At 47.2% G+C, this 16,450-nt stretch overlaps 1 protein-coding gene across 1 annotated transcript; it reads right to left on the bottom strand.

The window, feature by feature from the left end:
• Positions 1-464: 464 nt before the first annotated feature.
• Positions 465-1,583, bottom strand: LOC121280764 (actin, clone 302-like). The gene has a single exon (XM_041192932.1). It carries the CDS (start codon positions 1,581-1,583, stop codon positions 465-467), a length of 1,119 nt encoding a protein of 372 aa, XP_041048866.1.
• Positions 1,584-16,450: the final 14,867 nt, after the last annotated feature.

Raw genomic sequence — 16,450 nt, forward strand, 5'->3', positions numbered from 1 at the left:
GTGAACCCTTCCCTATTCATGGTCAAAGAACAATGATAGTGGAGACCTGTCAGATTACTCAATGGCATGCTGTAACCAAATAAGAGGTTGATTGGGGGAAGGGAGGAGGAAATGGTTTACATGCAAAGTTATGGACTCCTGAACCATGGTGATTGTTAACCATATGACCTGACAATGAAGAAAAGGCCCAAAACAAATTTACAGGTTCATTTTCACAAGTTAGTGACTCTATTACAGATAGTTTTTAAGCTCAATTTTTTGACTACAATACAGGACTGGTCCCATTTCTACAAAGAAAGGGTGCCAAGAAATAAAACCAAATCAGAATTACCCGCAAGAAATATTAGTTCCAAATCTTTTGTTGATTTGACCAACATTCAAGACATTGTGAGCTATGAACTAGTATTTGATCACATACATTTTAAAATTTGGCCACTATAGCCACACTTTGTGACAAACAGTTTTTAAAAACACCTCTTGTTCACCACAGATGGCCCAAAGTCATTGTAGTCATTAAGAGTGATCCACATATGTTTGAAGGATGCCAAACTTGTTAAAATTGAGGCTCCCACCCAAACAGAATAGTTCCTTTCTGGTGGAGCGATGATTTTGACTTGTACTCCACTGGGTGTGTGCAACTTGATCTCCTTGAGCAAACGTTCCTCCATTCCTGGGAAGAAGGTCGAGCCACCACATAGTAACATGTTGCTAAAAAGTTCTTTATGTAGTCGTTGCTCGCATTTTGCAATACTGCTTAACATTAGCTTGTGAACTCCAGTTTCCTTCAATCCTATACTTTCAGGTGTAAAGAGCAGCTCCGGTGCTCCAAACAGTTCATGTTTGACCACAATCTGCGTACCATCTGGCATCTGGTACTCATGTTGGAGTTCTTCAGCTGGTTTCTTGCCCTCCTGTTTAGGATCAAGGGCAACATAGCATAGTTTTTCCTTGATTTCCTGGACAATCTCTGTCTCCATTTTTTCAGCAAAAGAGTGCCCATTTTCCAACATGAGCCTCCAAAGATTTTCAGTGATATCACTTCCTGCCAGGTTAAGCCTTTGTACAGCATCTGGAAGGTAGTAGCCCTCATAGATGGGCACGGCATCAGTTATTCCATATCCACTATCCAAGACTACGCCCCGAGTGCGGCCTGATGTATAAAGTGCTAATGTAGCTGGGATAGCAACAAACATAGCTGGCACGGAAAAACCTTCAAACATGATTTCAGCCATTCTTTCTCTATTGAAGAAAGGAGTCAATGGGGCAGCAGTCAACAAAACTGGCCTCTCTTTGGATTTTACATGCAGTTCAAAACCATATATATATCTCCAGATCATCTCCATCTCCTCCCAAGAAGTCACTATGCCACGTTCAATTGGATACTTCAAAGACAAGACATCTCTTCTGGCTTGGGCTGCTTTGCCGACATAATAGTCTTTTAGGTTGCGATTACGTGACCCCTTTGTAGATTTAGAGCAGCCCACAATGGATGGTATAACTGATGTAGGGATGCTGTCACCGACTATTCCAGATTTGCAGAGCCCAGATCCATTGTCAATAATCACAGCAGGGTTAGACATCATTTTGATCATGTTTCTGGACACACAATGATATGCAAGCACGTTGAGAAAAGGCACTCGTTGATTTTGAATTTCTACAAACTTTGGGGCGGGGGTGGTTGTCAATTAATATTTGCTTCCTCTTCACAGGCAACTACAGTCAGTGCGGTCACTGCTTAAGGGGGAGGGTGTTAAACAGCTCAGATTATTACACTGATGATGATGCCACAATGGACAGCCAGATGATCAGGGAAATGAGCTACTTAAGTATTACCTGATACCAACCCCATCCATGAGCTATGATACAGCTGCAAGAGTTTGGATATACCAATATACCAACTAGTTAGCATGTCGAAAGAGAGTAGAAAAGCACAACCGACAGAATATGAATTTATGAACGCATCACTATCTATTTCACACCAAAACGCCGTTAACATTTAAAGACAACGATAAGACTGTACAGAGAATCACATTTTACAAAGAAAGCGTAAGTCACATAATGTAATAAAAGCAAAAAAACTGTGGATGCTGGAAATCCGAAACAAAAACAAAAATACCAGGAAAAACTCAGCAGGTCTGACAGCATCTGCGGAGAGGAACACAGTTAACGTTTTGAGTCTGTGTGACTTCATCAGAACTGACGGAATAAGAAATAAGGTGAAATATAAGCTGTTTGAGGGGGGGTGGGACAGGTAGAGCTGGGTAGAGGGCCAGTGATAGGTGGAGGCAAAGGAGAGATTGCCAAAGATGTCATAGACAAAAGGACAAAGAGGTGTTAATGGTGGTGATATTAGCTAAAAAATGTATTAATGGTGACATTAAGGGTAGAAAGCAGGACAAGCAAGTAACAGGTAGCCCTAGTGGGGGTGGGGTGGGGGGAAGGGATCAAAATAGGTTAAAAGGTGGAGATAAAACAATGGATGGAAATACATTTAAAAATAATGGAAATAGGTGGGAAAAGAAAAATATATTTAAAAAATATAAATTATTGGAAAAGGGGGGATCGGAAAGGGGGCGGGGATGGAGGAGAGAGTTCATGATCTGAAGTTGTTGAACTCAATGTTAAGTCTGGAAGGCTGCAAAGTGCCTAGTCGGAAGATGAGGTGCTGTTCCACCAGTTTGCATTGAGCTTCACTGGAACATTGCAGCAGGCCAAGAACAGACATGTGGACATGAGAGCAGGGTGGTGTGTTGAAATGGCAAGCGACAGGGAGGTCTGGGTCATGCTTGTGGACAGACTGAAGCTGTTCCGCAAAACAGTCACCCAGTCTGTGTTTGGTCTCTCCAATGTAGAGGAGACCGCATTGGGAGCAACGAATGCAGTAGACTAAATTGAGGGAAGTGCGAGTGAAGTGTTTCTTCACTTGAAAGGAGTGTTTGGGCCCTTGATGGTGAGGAGGGGGGAAGTAAAGGGGCAGGTGTAGCAGCTCCTACGGTTGCATGGGAAGATGCCATGGGAGGGGGTTGAGGTGTAGGGGGTGATGGAGGAGTGGACCAGGGTGTCCCGGAAGGGATGATCCCTGCGGAACGCCGCCGGTGGGGGGTGAAGGGAAGATGTGTTTGGTGGTGGCATCATGCTGGAATTGGCGGAAATGGCGGAGGATGATCCTTTGAATGCGGAGGCTGATGGGGTGATAAGTGAGGACAAGGGGGACCCTATCATGGTTCTGGAAGGGAGAGAAAGGTGTGAGGGCAGATGCGTGGGAGATGGGCCAGACACGGTTGAGGGCCCTGTCAACCACCGTGGGTGGAAAACCTCGGTTACGGAAGAAGGAAGACATGTCAGAAGAACTGTTTTTGAAAGTGGCATCATCAGATCAGAGGTGACGGAGGTGAAGGAACTGAGAGAATAGGATGGAGTCCTTACAGGAAGCGGGGTGTGAGGAGCTGGAGTCAAGGTAGCTGTGGGAGTCGGTGAACTTGTAATAAATATTGGTGGACAGTCTATCACCAGAAATTGAGACAGAGAGGTCAAGGAAGGGAAGGGAAGTGTCAGAGATGGACCATGTGAAAATGATGGAGGGGTGGAAATTGGAAGCAAAATTAATACATTTTTCCAGGTCCAGACGAGAGCATGAAGCAGCACCAAAGTAATTATCAATGTACCGGAGAAAGAGTTGTGGGAGGGGGCCGGAGTAGGGTTGGAACAAGGAATGTTCCACATATCCCATAAAGAGACAGGCATAACTGGGGCTCATGCGGGTACCCATAGCCACACCTTTTATTTGGAGGAAGCAAGACGAGTTTAAGGAGAAAGAATGAAACCCTGTTAAGCATGATCTAATTCTGAATATATTTCAAATAAAAATGAGACAAAATAAACTAGTCATTTTATTGATCTCTTCTGAACATATTGACCATCAATTGCTGATTGATGTGACACCACCTGTTAATCTGAATTTATCAGAAATCCTACCTCGCATTGTGCTGAGATAGATCAACATTGACTGAAATTAGACTGATTGATTTGTGTTTAAACTTCTGTTAGATCGGGATTGTGTTTGATTGATTACAGTACAATTGCTGCTAACAAACTGCATTAGACTATTATTGCTACTGCCTGACCCCAGAGATTCTGTTGGAATGACAATGTGCCTGAATATCATGACATCTATTGTCACTTCATAAAAAATTAGACATTTTTAGACTAGAATTGTTTCTGGCCAAAGTGACAGTGAGACAGACAGGCTGTATTCAAATTAATAACGATTCACTTAACAGTCTTAATGGTGCATGAGCATTTATCCCACAGGGTTCAATGTAATGTTTGAAAGGGAGTATCATGTAAAAGATACTAAGATTATAGATTTAGGTAAGGCTGACATCAATGTGCTGAGGTTCTACCTGTCCCCGGTGTTGACAAGGATGGGTCTGGCCACGCTGCCAGGGAACGCTCCAAATAGTTGGACTGTGCCGTACCACCTGTCCCTCGTGGAAAAATTTATGCAGAGAAACACCTTTGACCACAAGTCCATCAGGCAGTGGTCGGTACGTAACTTCCTGGAGGCCCTGCAGGAAAAGGAGATGGTGGATCCTGTCAGATGGTTCCCCGAGCAGACTGTCAACGTCATTTGACAGAATGCCTCATCACCAGAACTTTCTAACAAGCACCAAGATGTAGCTTGGCTGGTGGTGAGAAAGGCCCTCCCCGTCAGATCCTTCCAACACGCCAGGAGTCTCAAAACCTCTGCACGTTGCCCTCGAGGTGGCTGTGGTGGGGACGAGACCGTTGTTCACCTCCTTGTGGAATGTGCTTTGCAAAGAAGGTCTGGAGAGAGGTGCAGTGGTTTTTGTAGAGGTTCATCCCGAGCGGTTCTGTGACACAGGACTCTGTGCTCCAGGGGCTGTTCCCAGGGACACATACTGAGACAAACGTCAACTGCAGCTGGAGGATCATCAACTCAGTGAAAGACTCTCTCTGGTCTGCCCGAAACTTGTTGATCTTCCAGTGCAAAGAGTTGTCCCCGACCGAGTTTGCAGACTGGCACATTCCAAGGTCCAGGAGTACAAGCTGGGGGATGAACTAAAGCTTGGGGCAGCTGCCGCAAAGGCGCAATGGGGGAAGGTTGCTGTCTAAGACCTTTCTGCCATAGTGCACCGAGGGGCTGGAAATTGTATCGACACCTCAGGATGTGCGACTCATGATAAATGTATGTAGTGAATACTAAATGTATCATAATTATATTGAAGCACCTCAGAGTGCAACATGACATATGTCGATAACTGCAATCTCATTGCATTGTCTGACTGTCTGTAATGACTGTAACATTCAATGATTGTATTGAAGCATCTCATGGTCCATGTGTAGAAGCTGAATATGATTGCACTTTTTGTGATGGCCATTTGGAAATGTTTTGTAATGTTCTTTCAGATATTTTATGAATAAAGTATGTTTTTCCGAAAAAAAATTCAGTGTGGTACAGAAACAGAACCTAAAGGGTTCTACAACTAAAGAGGTAAGAAACAACCTAAAACCAAAAGAGAAAACATGCAAAGATGCAAAAAAAACACAAATTCTAGCTAATGGGAAAGATTTGGTGCAGCGAAGGGTGACAAAAGAGATCATAAGACATGGAATATCATGATCAACAGAAAAACATTGCAATTGCATGAGGAAAAAGAGCCTGGTCAGAAGCAACATGGGCCTCTTGGAAACTGAAATTGGTGACACTGTTAATGAAAATAAGGAAATGGTGGACATGTTAAGTAATTACTTTTTGTCAGTATTTACAACAGGTCAGTGTGCCAGACATCCCAGGGGAACTAATATTGAATTAGAGTTAGTGAATCAACAAAATTAGGGTAAGCAACAGTAATGGTGAGACTAATGGCACTAAAGAGTGACAAACCCCCCAGGACCAGATGCTTTCCATCTCAGGCATTTAAAAGAAATAGGTGAGAACATTTTAGATGCCCCAATTATAATCTTCTAATATCCTCTCAACTCGGAAATGATTACTTTGGGTTGGAAAATTGCTCATGTCGCTCTGATATTTAAGCAAGGTAAAGAGAGGGAAAACTGAATTATGGGTCAGTTTTTTAAAAATGTATTTGTTCATGGAATTGGCATCGCTGGCTAAGCCAGCATTTATTGCCATCCTGAATTACCCTTAAGAAGGTGCTGATGAGCTGTCTTCTTGCAGCAGTCCATGTGGTATATGTACGGCCACAGTGCTGTTAGGGAGGGAGCCCCAGGGTTTTGACACAGCGACAGTGAAGGAACGGTGATATATTTCCAAGTCAGAATGGTGTGTGGCTTGGACAGGAACTTCCAGGTGGTGGTGTTCCCATGCATCTGCTGCCCTTGTCCTTCTAGGTGGTAGAGATCACCTGTTTGGAAAGTGCTGTCAAAGGAGACTTGGTGAATTGCTGCAGTGCATCTTGTAGATGGTATACACCGCTGCCACTGTGCATGGCTGGTGGAGATTGAATGTTTAAGGCTTTGGATGAGGTGCCAATTAAGCAGGCTGCTTTACCCTGGATACTAGTGAGTTACTTGAGTGTTGTTGGAGCTGCATTCATCCAGGCAAGTGGAGAATATTCCATCACACTCCTGACTTGTGCATTGTAGATACTGGACAGGCCTTGGGGATTACTCAATTTTTTTTTTTATTTATTCATGGGATGTGAGCATCACCTGCTAGGACAGCATTTATTGCCCAACCCTAATTGCCTTTGAGAAGGTGGTGGAGAGCTGCTTTCTTGCACTGCTGTAGTCCATGTGGTGTAGGTACACCCACAGTGTTGTCAGGGAGGGAGTTCCAGGATTTTAACCCAGTGACAGTGAAGGAACAGCAACATATTTCCAAGTTGGGATGGTGAGTAACTTGGAGAGGAACTTCCAGGTGGTGGTGTTCCCTTGTATCTGCTGCCCTTGTCCTTCTAGATGGTAGCGGTTGTGGGTTTGGAAGGCACTGCCTAAGGAGCCTTGGTGAATTCCTGCAGTGCATCTTGCAGATGGTACACACTGTTGCTATTATAAAAATATAAAAACAAAAAACTGCGGATGCTGGAAATCCAAAACAAAAACAGAATTACCTGGACAAACTCAGCAGGTCTGGCAGCATTAGCGGAGAAGAAAAGAGTTGATGTTTTGAGTCCTCATGACCCTTCAACAGAACTGATCTTTCTTTACAAGGAGAGGGAAATATAATTTATAAATATAATTTATATAGGTTTTTCTTTTCCCACCTATTTCCATTATTTTTAAATCTTTTATGCCCCCCCACCCCCACTAGAGCTGTACCTTGAGTGCCCTACCATCCATTCTTAATTAGCACATTCGTTTAGATAATATCACCAACTTCAACACCTCTGTGTTCTTTTGTTCTTTTGTCTGTGACATCTTTTGATGATCTGCTCCTATCCTAACACCCCCCCTCCACTTCTCACCCCCCCACCCCACCTTAAACCAGCTTATATTTCTCTCTCCTTGTAAAGAAAGATCAGTTCTGTTGAAGGGTCATGAGGACTCGAAACGTCAACTCTTTTCTTCGCCGCTGATGCTGCCAGACCTGCTGAGTTTGTCCAGGTAATTCTGTACACTGTTGCTATTGTTCGTTGGTGGTGGAGGGAGTGAATGTTTGTGAGTTGGGTGCCAATCAAGCAGGCTGCTTTGTCCTGGATGGTGTCAAGCTCCTTGAGTGTTGATGGAGCTGCACTCGTCCAGGCAAGTGGAGAGTATTGCATGACACTCCTGACTTGTGCTTTGTAGATGGTGGATATTCTTTGGTGAGTTAGGAGGTGAGGTACTTGCTGCACGATTCCTAGCCTCTGACCTGCTCTTGCAGCCATAGTATTTACATGGCTAGTCCAGTTCAGTTTCTGGTCAATGGTAACCCTCAGGATGTTGATAGAGGGGGATTCAGCGATGGTAATCCTATTGAATGTCAAGGGGTGATAGTTAGATTTTCTCTTGTTGGAGATGGTCATTGCCTGGCACTTGAGTGGTGCTTATATTACTTGCCACTTATCAGCCCAAGCCTGGATATTGTCCAGGTCTTGCTGCATATGGACATGGACTGCTTCAGTATCTGAGGAGTCACGAATGGTGCTGAACATTGTGCAATCATCACTGAACATCCCCACTTCTGACCTTATGATGGAAGGAAAGTCATTGATGAAGCAGCTGAAGATGGTTGGGCTAAGGACACTACCCTGAGGAACTCCTGCAGTGATGTCCTGGAACTGAAATAATTGAGCTCCAGCAACCACAACCATCTTCCTTTGTGCAGCAGGGATTTTTCTCCCTGATTTCCATTGATTCCAGTTTTGCTAGGGCTCCTTGATGCCACACTTGGTCAAATGCGGCCTTGATGTCAAGGGCAATCACTCTCACCTCGCCCCTGGAGTTCAGCTGTTTTGTCCATGTTTGAATAAAAGCTATAATGAGCTCAGGAGCCAAGTGATCCTGGCAGAACCCAAAATGAGCATCAGTGAGCAGGTTATTGCTAAGCAAGTGCTGCTTGATAACACTGCTGATGACCCCTTCCATCACTGTACCAATGATGGAATGTAGACTGATGGGGCAGTAATTGGTCTGGTTGAATTTGTCCTGCTTTTTGTGCATAGGGCATACCTGGGCAATTTTCCACATTGTTGGGTAAATGCCAGTATTGTAGCTGTAATAGAACAGCTTGTCTAGGGGTGCAGCAAGTCCTGGAACATAAGTCTTCAGTACTATTGCCAGAATATTATCAGTGGGGCGAGGGAGGCTGGGCGGGGGGGGGGGGCTGTTGGCGGGGGGTGGGGGGGGGGGGTTTGTGGGGAATGCGTTGCAGGACCTGGGGATGGTGTGGGTACATGGTAATCAGCAGGAGGTTCCCTTTCCCATGTTTGATTTGATGCTATGGGGCTTCATGGGATCTGCAGTTGATTTTGAGGACTCCCAGGACAACTCTCTCCCGAGCGTATACCACTGTGCTGCCACCTCTGCTGGGCCTGTCCTGTAGGACAGAACATACCCAGGGATGGTGATGATGGTGACTGGGACATGGTCTGTAAGATATGATTCCATGAGAGGATGACCATGTCAGGCTTTTGCTTGACTAATCTGTGAGACAGCTCTCCTAATTTTGACACAAGCCCCCAGATGTTAGTAAGGAGGACTTTGCAGAGTTTCATTCCTTAAAGACTTTCTAATGGTTTGATACAGCTGAATGCTTGCGAGGCCATTTAAGAGTCAACCACATTGCTGTGGACCTGGAGTCATATGTAGACCAGACCAGACTAGGTGAGGACAGCAGATTTCCTTCCATAAAGGACATTAGTGAACCAGATGGGTTTTTATGACAATGGCTTCATGGTCATCATTAGATTTTTAATTCTAGATTCTTATTGATTGAATTCAAATTCCATTATCTGTCATGGTGGGATTCGAACCTGGGTCACCAGAACATTACTCTGGGTCTCTGGATTACCACTTTGCCACCACCTCCCCCTAGCTTAATTACTTAATTAGTTCATTACTTTGCTTCAATCAGTAGAGGAAGGGGATAAAGTAGCAGAGATATGAAACTAAAAACAAGCTAAGGGAGGGACATACTAGGTTTAATATAAGTAAAATAATGACAATTAAGAAAATACTGAGACTGAAGATTGACAAATCTCCAGACTCGGATGGTTTCCCCTCCAAAGTGCTAAGGAAATTGCAGATTCCTTTTTTCTTGATTCAGGAATTTTTCTCTTGCATTAGAAAATTGCCAATATCTCTCCACTTTTAAGATGGAACGGGGAGATAATTCATCCTCTTTCGGAACTGGGTGGCTATCCTATTTTGGAGGGCATTGGCACTGACCAACGCTGCCACCACCCCCTGGATTGGTGACCCTGGATGAGGTTCTTTGCCCAGAGCGGAGGTAGATATCATCGTGGCAGGCCTCCACTGTGCCCAGTAGGTGCTCGAGGAGATCTGGGGCAGCATGTCTCATCCCTTAGGCAACCACTGGTTCCCAGCAGTTTCTTATCCCACGAAGAATGCTAGCTCTGTGCAGGGGCGGCCTTTAAATATGGCACCCGGTTAACTGAAGGCCTGAGGTCACGGCAGAGCAGTTGAATCAGAGGCCATCCTGCCAGCGACCCAACATAAAATCCATGACTGTCAATTTTTTAAACAAAGTGATGCACGATACAGCCAGAAAAGCCACCATTGCTGTCAGTGGATCACACACTGATATCTCCGCCCAATGATGAACTTTGTCAATTTCTAGGGCAATTCCACCTATAGACTTTTAATTTAAAATTTCTGTGGGAAATTTACTAGAATCTGTTGTATAGACACAGAGTGACTGAGCACCTGACAAATAGGAACTGATCAGTGAAAGCCAGCATGGGTTTTTAAAGGGTAATTTCTGCAACTTCTGTCCAACTGACCTAATTGAATTTAAAATCACAGAATGGCTACAGCACAGAAAAAGGCCATTTGGCCCTTCATGCCAATTTAGCTAATCCCACTCCCCTGTAGCCCTGAAATTTCTTTCTTTTCAGGTACCTATCTAATTCTCTTTAGAAAAAGCCACAGTTGAAACTAGCTCCACTCCACTCTCCAGATTATAACCACTCATGGCAAAGAGTTTTCCTCATGAGGCTGTTGGTTCTTTTCAAGCACCTTAAATACCTGGTTCTTGAGCATTCCACCAGCGGGAACAGTTTCCCTCTATCTTCTCTGCCTAGAACCCTCATAATTTTGAACATCTCTATCAAATCCCCCCTCAACCTTCTCTTCTCTAAGGGGAACAACTCCAGCTTGTCCGCCTATCCTTAATAACTGAAGTCTGTCATCCCTGAAACCATTGTCCTAACTATTTTCTGCACCCTCTCCAAACCCTTCCGTAAGTGTGGTGCCCAGAATTATACAAATACTGCAGTTGAGGCCAAGCCAATGTTTTATTAAGGTTTATTCTAACTTCCTTACTTTTGTACTCCATGGGCAGAACTTTCTGGCTGGCAGGTGGGTGGAGCAGGAACGGGCGGGTGCAGTACTGATCGCCACTCACGGTTGGGTCCGTGCCGCCATTTTATGCGGCGGGCCAATTAAGGCCTGCCCAGTGTGAAACACGGCTCTCGAGGACAGCGGGAGTGGATGGGCAGCAACGGGACTGCGATGACTGGAGTGGGGGGGCGGGCGTCCAATGGTGACCCAGTGGCCTATTTTAAAAAGCTCCTGCAGCCTTTCAAAGGCTATGAATCAGGGCCAGTGGAAGGGCTTCCCAGAGCGCTGCTGGTGAGCAGGCCAGGCAGGACGGTAGGGCAGGAGGGCAATGTGCCCCTTGTTTTTCTGATGATTGTCTTGCTGCCCTCCTCGAGGAGCTGGCAGCGCTGCGGGAGGTCCTCATACCCCAGGACAGGAGGAGGAGGCCCCCACCCCCCCCCACACATGACCAAACGTGCCTGGGAGGAGGTGGCGGGAGTGGTGAGCTCTCGCGACGTGGTGTGGCGCACTTGGATCCAGTGTCACAAGCGCTTCAATGACCTGTTGCTCTCAGGAAGGGTGAGTACCATGTTGGCATTGTTCACTTAACCCAGCAGGTAGGCTTTCCACCCTGGCCTCACCACCCCCCAACTCTGAGTGCAGTTATTGCATTGAATCATTGAATGGCATGTGTCCTTCGCTGGATGGGCCACCAGATATTGCCCATGCCGAGGTCACCCTGAGAGGTTAGTGAAAAGATGGGTTCTGCCCACGCAGCATGTGGTACACTGAGTCCCATATCATTGTTTTAGGGACAACCTGGAGGAGCTGCACCTAGGCGCAGTGCTGGGACTCCAGGACATGTCAAGGTCAGGGTGATGACATGCTGGGAGGGGAGCTTCAAGGTGGGGTGGCATCAGTTGATCTGCTGTCCTCTACGCTCCACATGCTTGCACCTCCTTGATATTGGAAGGTTAGACCGTGTGGTGCCAAATGTGATGTAGGCAGCATTTGGCCAAGGGGGTTGGGGGTCGGGGTGGGGAACAGGCCCAGCTTCTTTGTGTGAGTGTTGGGCAGCAGCGTGATGAGGAGGCACTGGAGCCCTGCAATGTCCCACTCTGGTTGGGGTGGGCCATCCGCAAAGAGAATCCAGGTACAAGTAGCACTAATCAATGCTCTTCTCTCCTTTTCAGGAGAAGAATGCACATAATGCCGCTGAGCAGGTGAGGACTGGTGGCGGCCCGGCACAGTTGGTGATTCTCAGCCGCTTTGAGCAGGAGGCCCTAGATTTGGAGAGGCGCCATGTGCCCAGGTCCACCGGTGTCGGTGAGGCTGGGGTGCCACGTGCAGGTATGTATGCCCAGCCATGAGGTCACCATTGTTCTCCCAGCAGCCATGGCAGTGCTGAAAGTTCAGTGATTGAAGTTTGCAACGTGGCTTGACTATTGCTTATGGAAGGATGAGCGCATAATGATCCGGGGGACAGGGATGCACATTGACATTGTCTCCACGTTAACTAATCAAATGTCCTTGTTCTTCCTTTCGGCATCAGCGGAGCAGGGCCTCCCCTCAGGCCTGAGGGCCCTGAAGTCTCAGACTCACTATTGTCACACCATCTCTGCCAGGCAGATATTAGCACCTCGGTGGGAATTAGATCATCGGCTAGTGTCCTGGGGCACAATGGTGAGGGCACTTCACAGTCGCTGGAGGAGCTGGTGGAGACAGAGAGTACCCATGGCACCAGCAGTCAGAGGACTGCAGGGGACCAGGCACATGCTCAGGCGGTGTCTGATGATGTGCTCCTGGAGTCGTCCACGATGCAGCAAACGCAGGAAATGCAGCTGGGTGTGCGGGAGCAGCTGGTGGAGATAAATGAGACTATGCTAGGCTTGGTGTCCATGGTGGAGGAGTCTACGTGGAGCATCACCAATGGAATGAGCCTCATGGCCAAGCACCATGCATTCTCCATGGAGAGAGTGGCGACTCTCGTGGAGAGGCTCCTCCAGGAGACCAATCAGGGCTTCCTGGGAATGCGCTCTGACCAGAAAGCACTCAAATCAGCATTGACCTCAGCTGGTCAGTGCCAGTGTGGGAAATGGTCTGGGTACCAAGTTTCCCAGCTCGGTGCCTATCCATCAGTGGTGAGCAGGGAGGTCCAAAGTGACTTCACATCAGTGCAGCAGCTGCCTGTCATCTCTGCGGGCTCCCCTAAGGGCGCTCTGGATGAGGGTGGCAGCTCCTCCGCCCCTCTGCCAGTGACCATTGCATCCGATGAGGCTCCGATGATTAGGGAGATGCCAGCTGTGGAACTGGCAGCTCCTTCCCAGGCAGGGCCAGCACAGGCTCCAAGGACCAGAGGACAGCAGCCAAGGCCATCGAGGCCAACAGGGCAGCAGGGTGAGCAGGCTGTCTCAGTTCTTGGTCTGCAGCTCCTCGCTACTTTAGGAACGTTAGCACTTGGACACTGGTTCAGGCTCTGAAGTTGCTGGTCCAGGCCACAGAGCGAGCCATATGCTCTGTGAATGGCATGGCGCTGCTCCTGCTTGCACTCCAGGTGCTGCAGCATATGGCTGTCCATGAGGCTGGCCTCTCTCTCATGGGTGGAGCTCATGCGCTCGAAACCCTGAGATATGATCGCGCTGCTCTGCACCGTGGACTCCTCCATTCACAGAGCATGAGTTCTCAATGCCTCAGGAAAATCTGCCAGATGGCCAAACATTTGCTGCTGCAAGGACAAGTACTGAGTCCCAAAATGTGACTCCTGAGACCCTCACTCGCAGCCTCATGAAGCATCTCTGTGACTGTCCTCCCCCCTCCAGGTGCCTCTGCCTCAGACGCCTCCTCCTGCACACAGGTGCTGTCTTGTCACTCGGTGCTCTAAGACCACACATGGACCCAGCAAGATGAATGTGTCTGCCCTGGTACCTGCTGGCATAGTCTGAAGTGATGTTGCTTCCTTGGGCAATGCTTCCATTTCCTGTTGTCTGAGGTGTTGCATAGCTTCTGGAGGTGGGGCGACACTGCTGGGACCTGTGGGAGGAACCAGAGAAGCATTCGAGAGGAAGACATGCAGAACCTCATCACTGCTTTGTGGCAACTCAGCACAGTGCACCTATTACTCAGCATGCTGTCAGATTAGGCTCTCCTGGCGGATCGGGTACCACCTCTCGACCATCAAACTTCACTGCCACCACCCACCCCATACCACTCAGCACCACCATTCCCCAAGGTCCACCAGCACTACAACCACCACTAGCGTGCTCCTGAGGATGCCACCTCCACAGCCCTTTGCATATCGAGAGGGATGGGGGTTGCCATCACCCACATGTTCTCTCGATGGGACCCTTGCAATCCCCAAGACTTTCTCCTTCACAGCCCGTATGGCCTTCAGCAGTACAATTCACCATGCCCCCACCCATCTCTCCAATCCTCTCCTGCTCACGGGTCCTTCCCCTGTAAGGATAATAGGGAGAGTGTGGTGAGGCTGTTGCTGCTTAGTGAAGGGATTCTCCTTTATCTGCATTGAAACAACACCACCTCTTTGGCAGATTTACCCATTAGCACTGGGCACTGTGTCAGTGACCTGGGCACACTCTCTTCCAAGGTTGAGGAGTATTATATACCCTGTGTCCCTCAGATGCTTTGCATGTTACTAGCTGTGATCCGGTTGGTGAAAATCTCACTCACCGTGCTGGAATGCAGAAGGTCATTGAACTGCATGCGGCACTGCACACATGCACACCAGTGCTCCCGCGAGGCATGGACCACCTTAGCAATCTCCTGCCATGGCCACCATGGGCGAAAGCTTGTGGCCAGGCAGGAAGAGGATGCCCCTGCTCTCATTTACTCATTTACTGCCTGCATTAGGACTATGAGGTCTCTGTCAGTATACCTTGGCTGCTTCTACTTTTAGCCATCCTGGATTTGGAGCAGATGACGTACGTGGGTCAGTATGTGTTTTATTCATGTGTGTGGTGGGTGATTAGCTTGGCGGAAGGACATGAAAGCGGAGGATGGTGTTTTACAGATCATTTGCTGTGTGGAGATGTGATGGCCTCACCGTTGCTCAGAAGGCATGCGTTGACATTGTGTGGTAATGTTGTAAGGGGCCAGAGCACCTCAAGGGGCACATATGCCTTGGTATGGGGTAAGGCTGGGAGTCACCAGGGATTTCCCAATGTTTGGCCTCCTCTGTTGAGGTTGCAGGGAGAGAGGCATTGTGAGGATCTGAGGGTGGGGTTCACCTGTGCTGGGCTGCTGTGCTCAATAGTAGAGCTGTGCAGGGGAGAACAGCAAAAGGTTGGTCTACCAGACTTCTCAGAGCTGGGTCTTTACAGGCAGCAGATGAGGACAGCAATGGATCGTACATTGAGTTGGGAGCTCACTAGGGTCTTTGCATTGGGCCAAATTTCACAGGGCAGCAATATATTTAGCCAGCAATGGCATCAGCAATGACAATAGGTACTCAAAAGGTTTAGCCAACTGTTACAGTATTGCTGATAATCACCTTACAGGGATTGCCTCAATTCTTACGATATCAAGACAGTGCTGGAGATGGGCCTTTTATCATTCCTGAGACAAGATGGGCCCGCCTACATGCTGGACACCATTTGCACGCCTCATTATGCCTCCGTCTTGTTTCGAGACATGGTGGCGTCAACTTCAGTCTGTGTCTGACTCTGCAGTGTTAAAATACAGTTAGCAGGCAAGGCCACTCAGGGAGCAGGATTGTGACATTGGGAGATGACCAGACCCCTAATTCCTGCCTCAACCATAAAATGCTGGCCCATAGAGTACAAAAATAAAGAGGTTAGAATGAACCTTAACAAAACACTGGTTCCGCCTTTACTGGAATACTCTGGCCAATTCTGCGGGTACCACACTTTGGGAAAGATGCAAAGACATTAGAGAGGACTCCAGGAAAGATTTATGAGAATGGTTCTGGGTGAGGGATTTCAGTTACATGGATAGATTGGAGATGTTGGGCTTGTTCTCCTTGGGGAAGAGAATGTTGAGAGAAGATTTAATAGAAGTGTTCAAAATCATTAAGAGTGAGGGGTCTGGAAGAAACTGTTCCTATTGGCAGAAGAGTAGAAAACCAAAGGACACTGATTTAAAGTGAATGGCAAAAGCACCTATGAGGAAAACTTTATTACGCAGCAATGGTTGGGATCTGAAATGTTCTGCCTGAGAGAGTGGTGGAGGCAGATTCAATTGTGGCTTTCAGAAGGAAATTGGATAATTATCTGAATAGGAAAAATTGGCAAGGTTAGGAGAAAAAGTTGAGAGAGTGGAACTATCTGAGTCGCTCTCACAGAGAACTGGCATCGACTCGACAGGGCTAATGGCCTCTTTCCATGCAGCAACCGTTCGATGATTCTATAATAGTGCCATCTACCCTACATGTGAACAATATTCAAGGTATATCCTACTCAATAAATATTCAATAAATTCAAACCAATAAATAAAGGTAAAATATTAA

The sequence above is a fragment of the Carcharodon carcharias genome, chromosome 8, assembly GCF_017639515.1.
Source record: "Carcharodon carcharias isolate sCarCar2 chromosome 8, sCarCar2.pri, whole genome shotgun sequence".
Lineage (NCBI taxonomy): Eukaryota > Metazoa > Chordata > Chondrichthyes > Lamniformes > Lamnidae > Carcharodon > Carcharodon carcharias.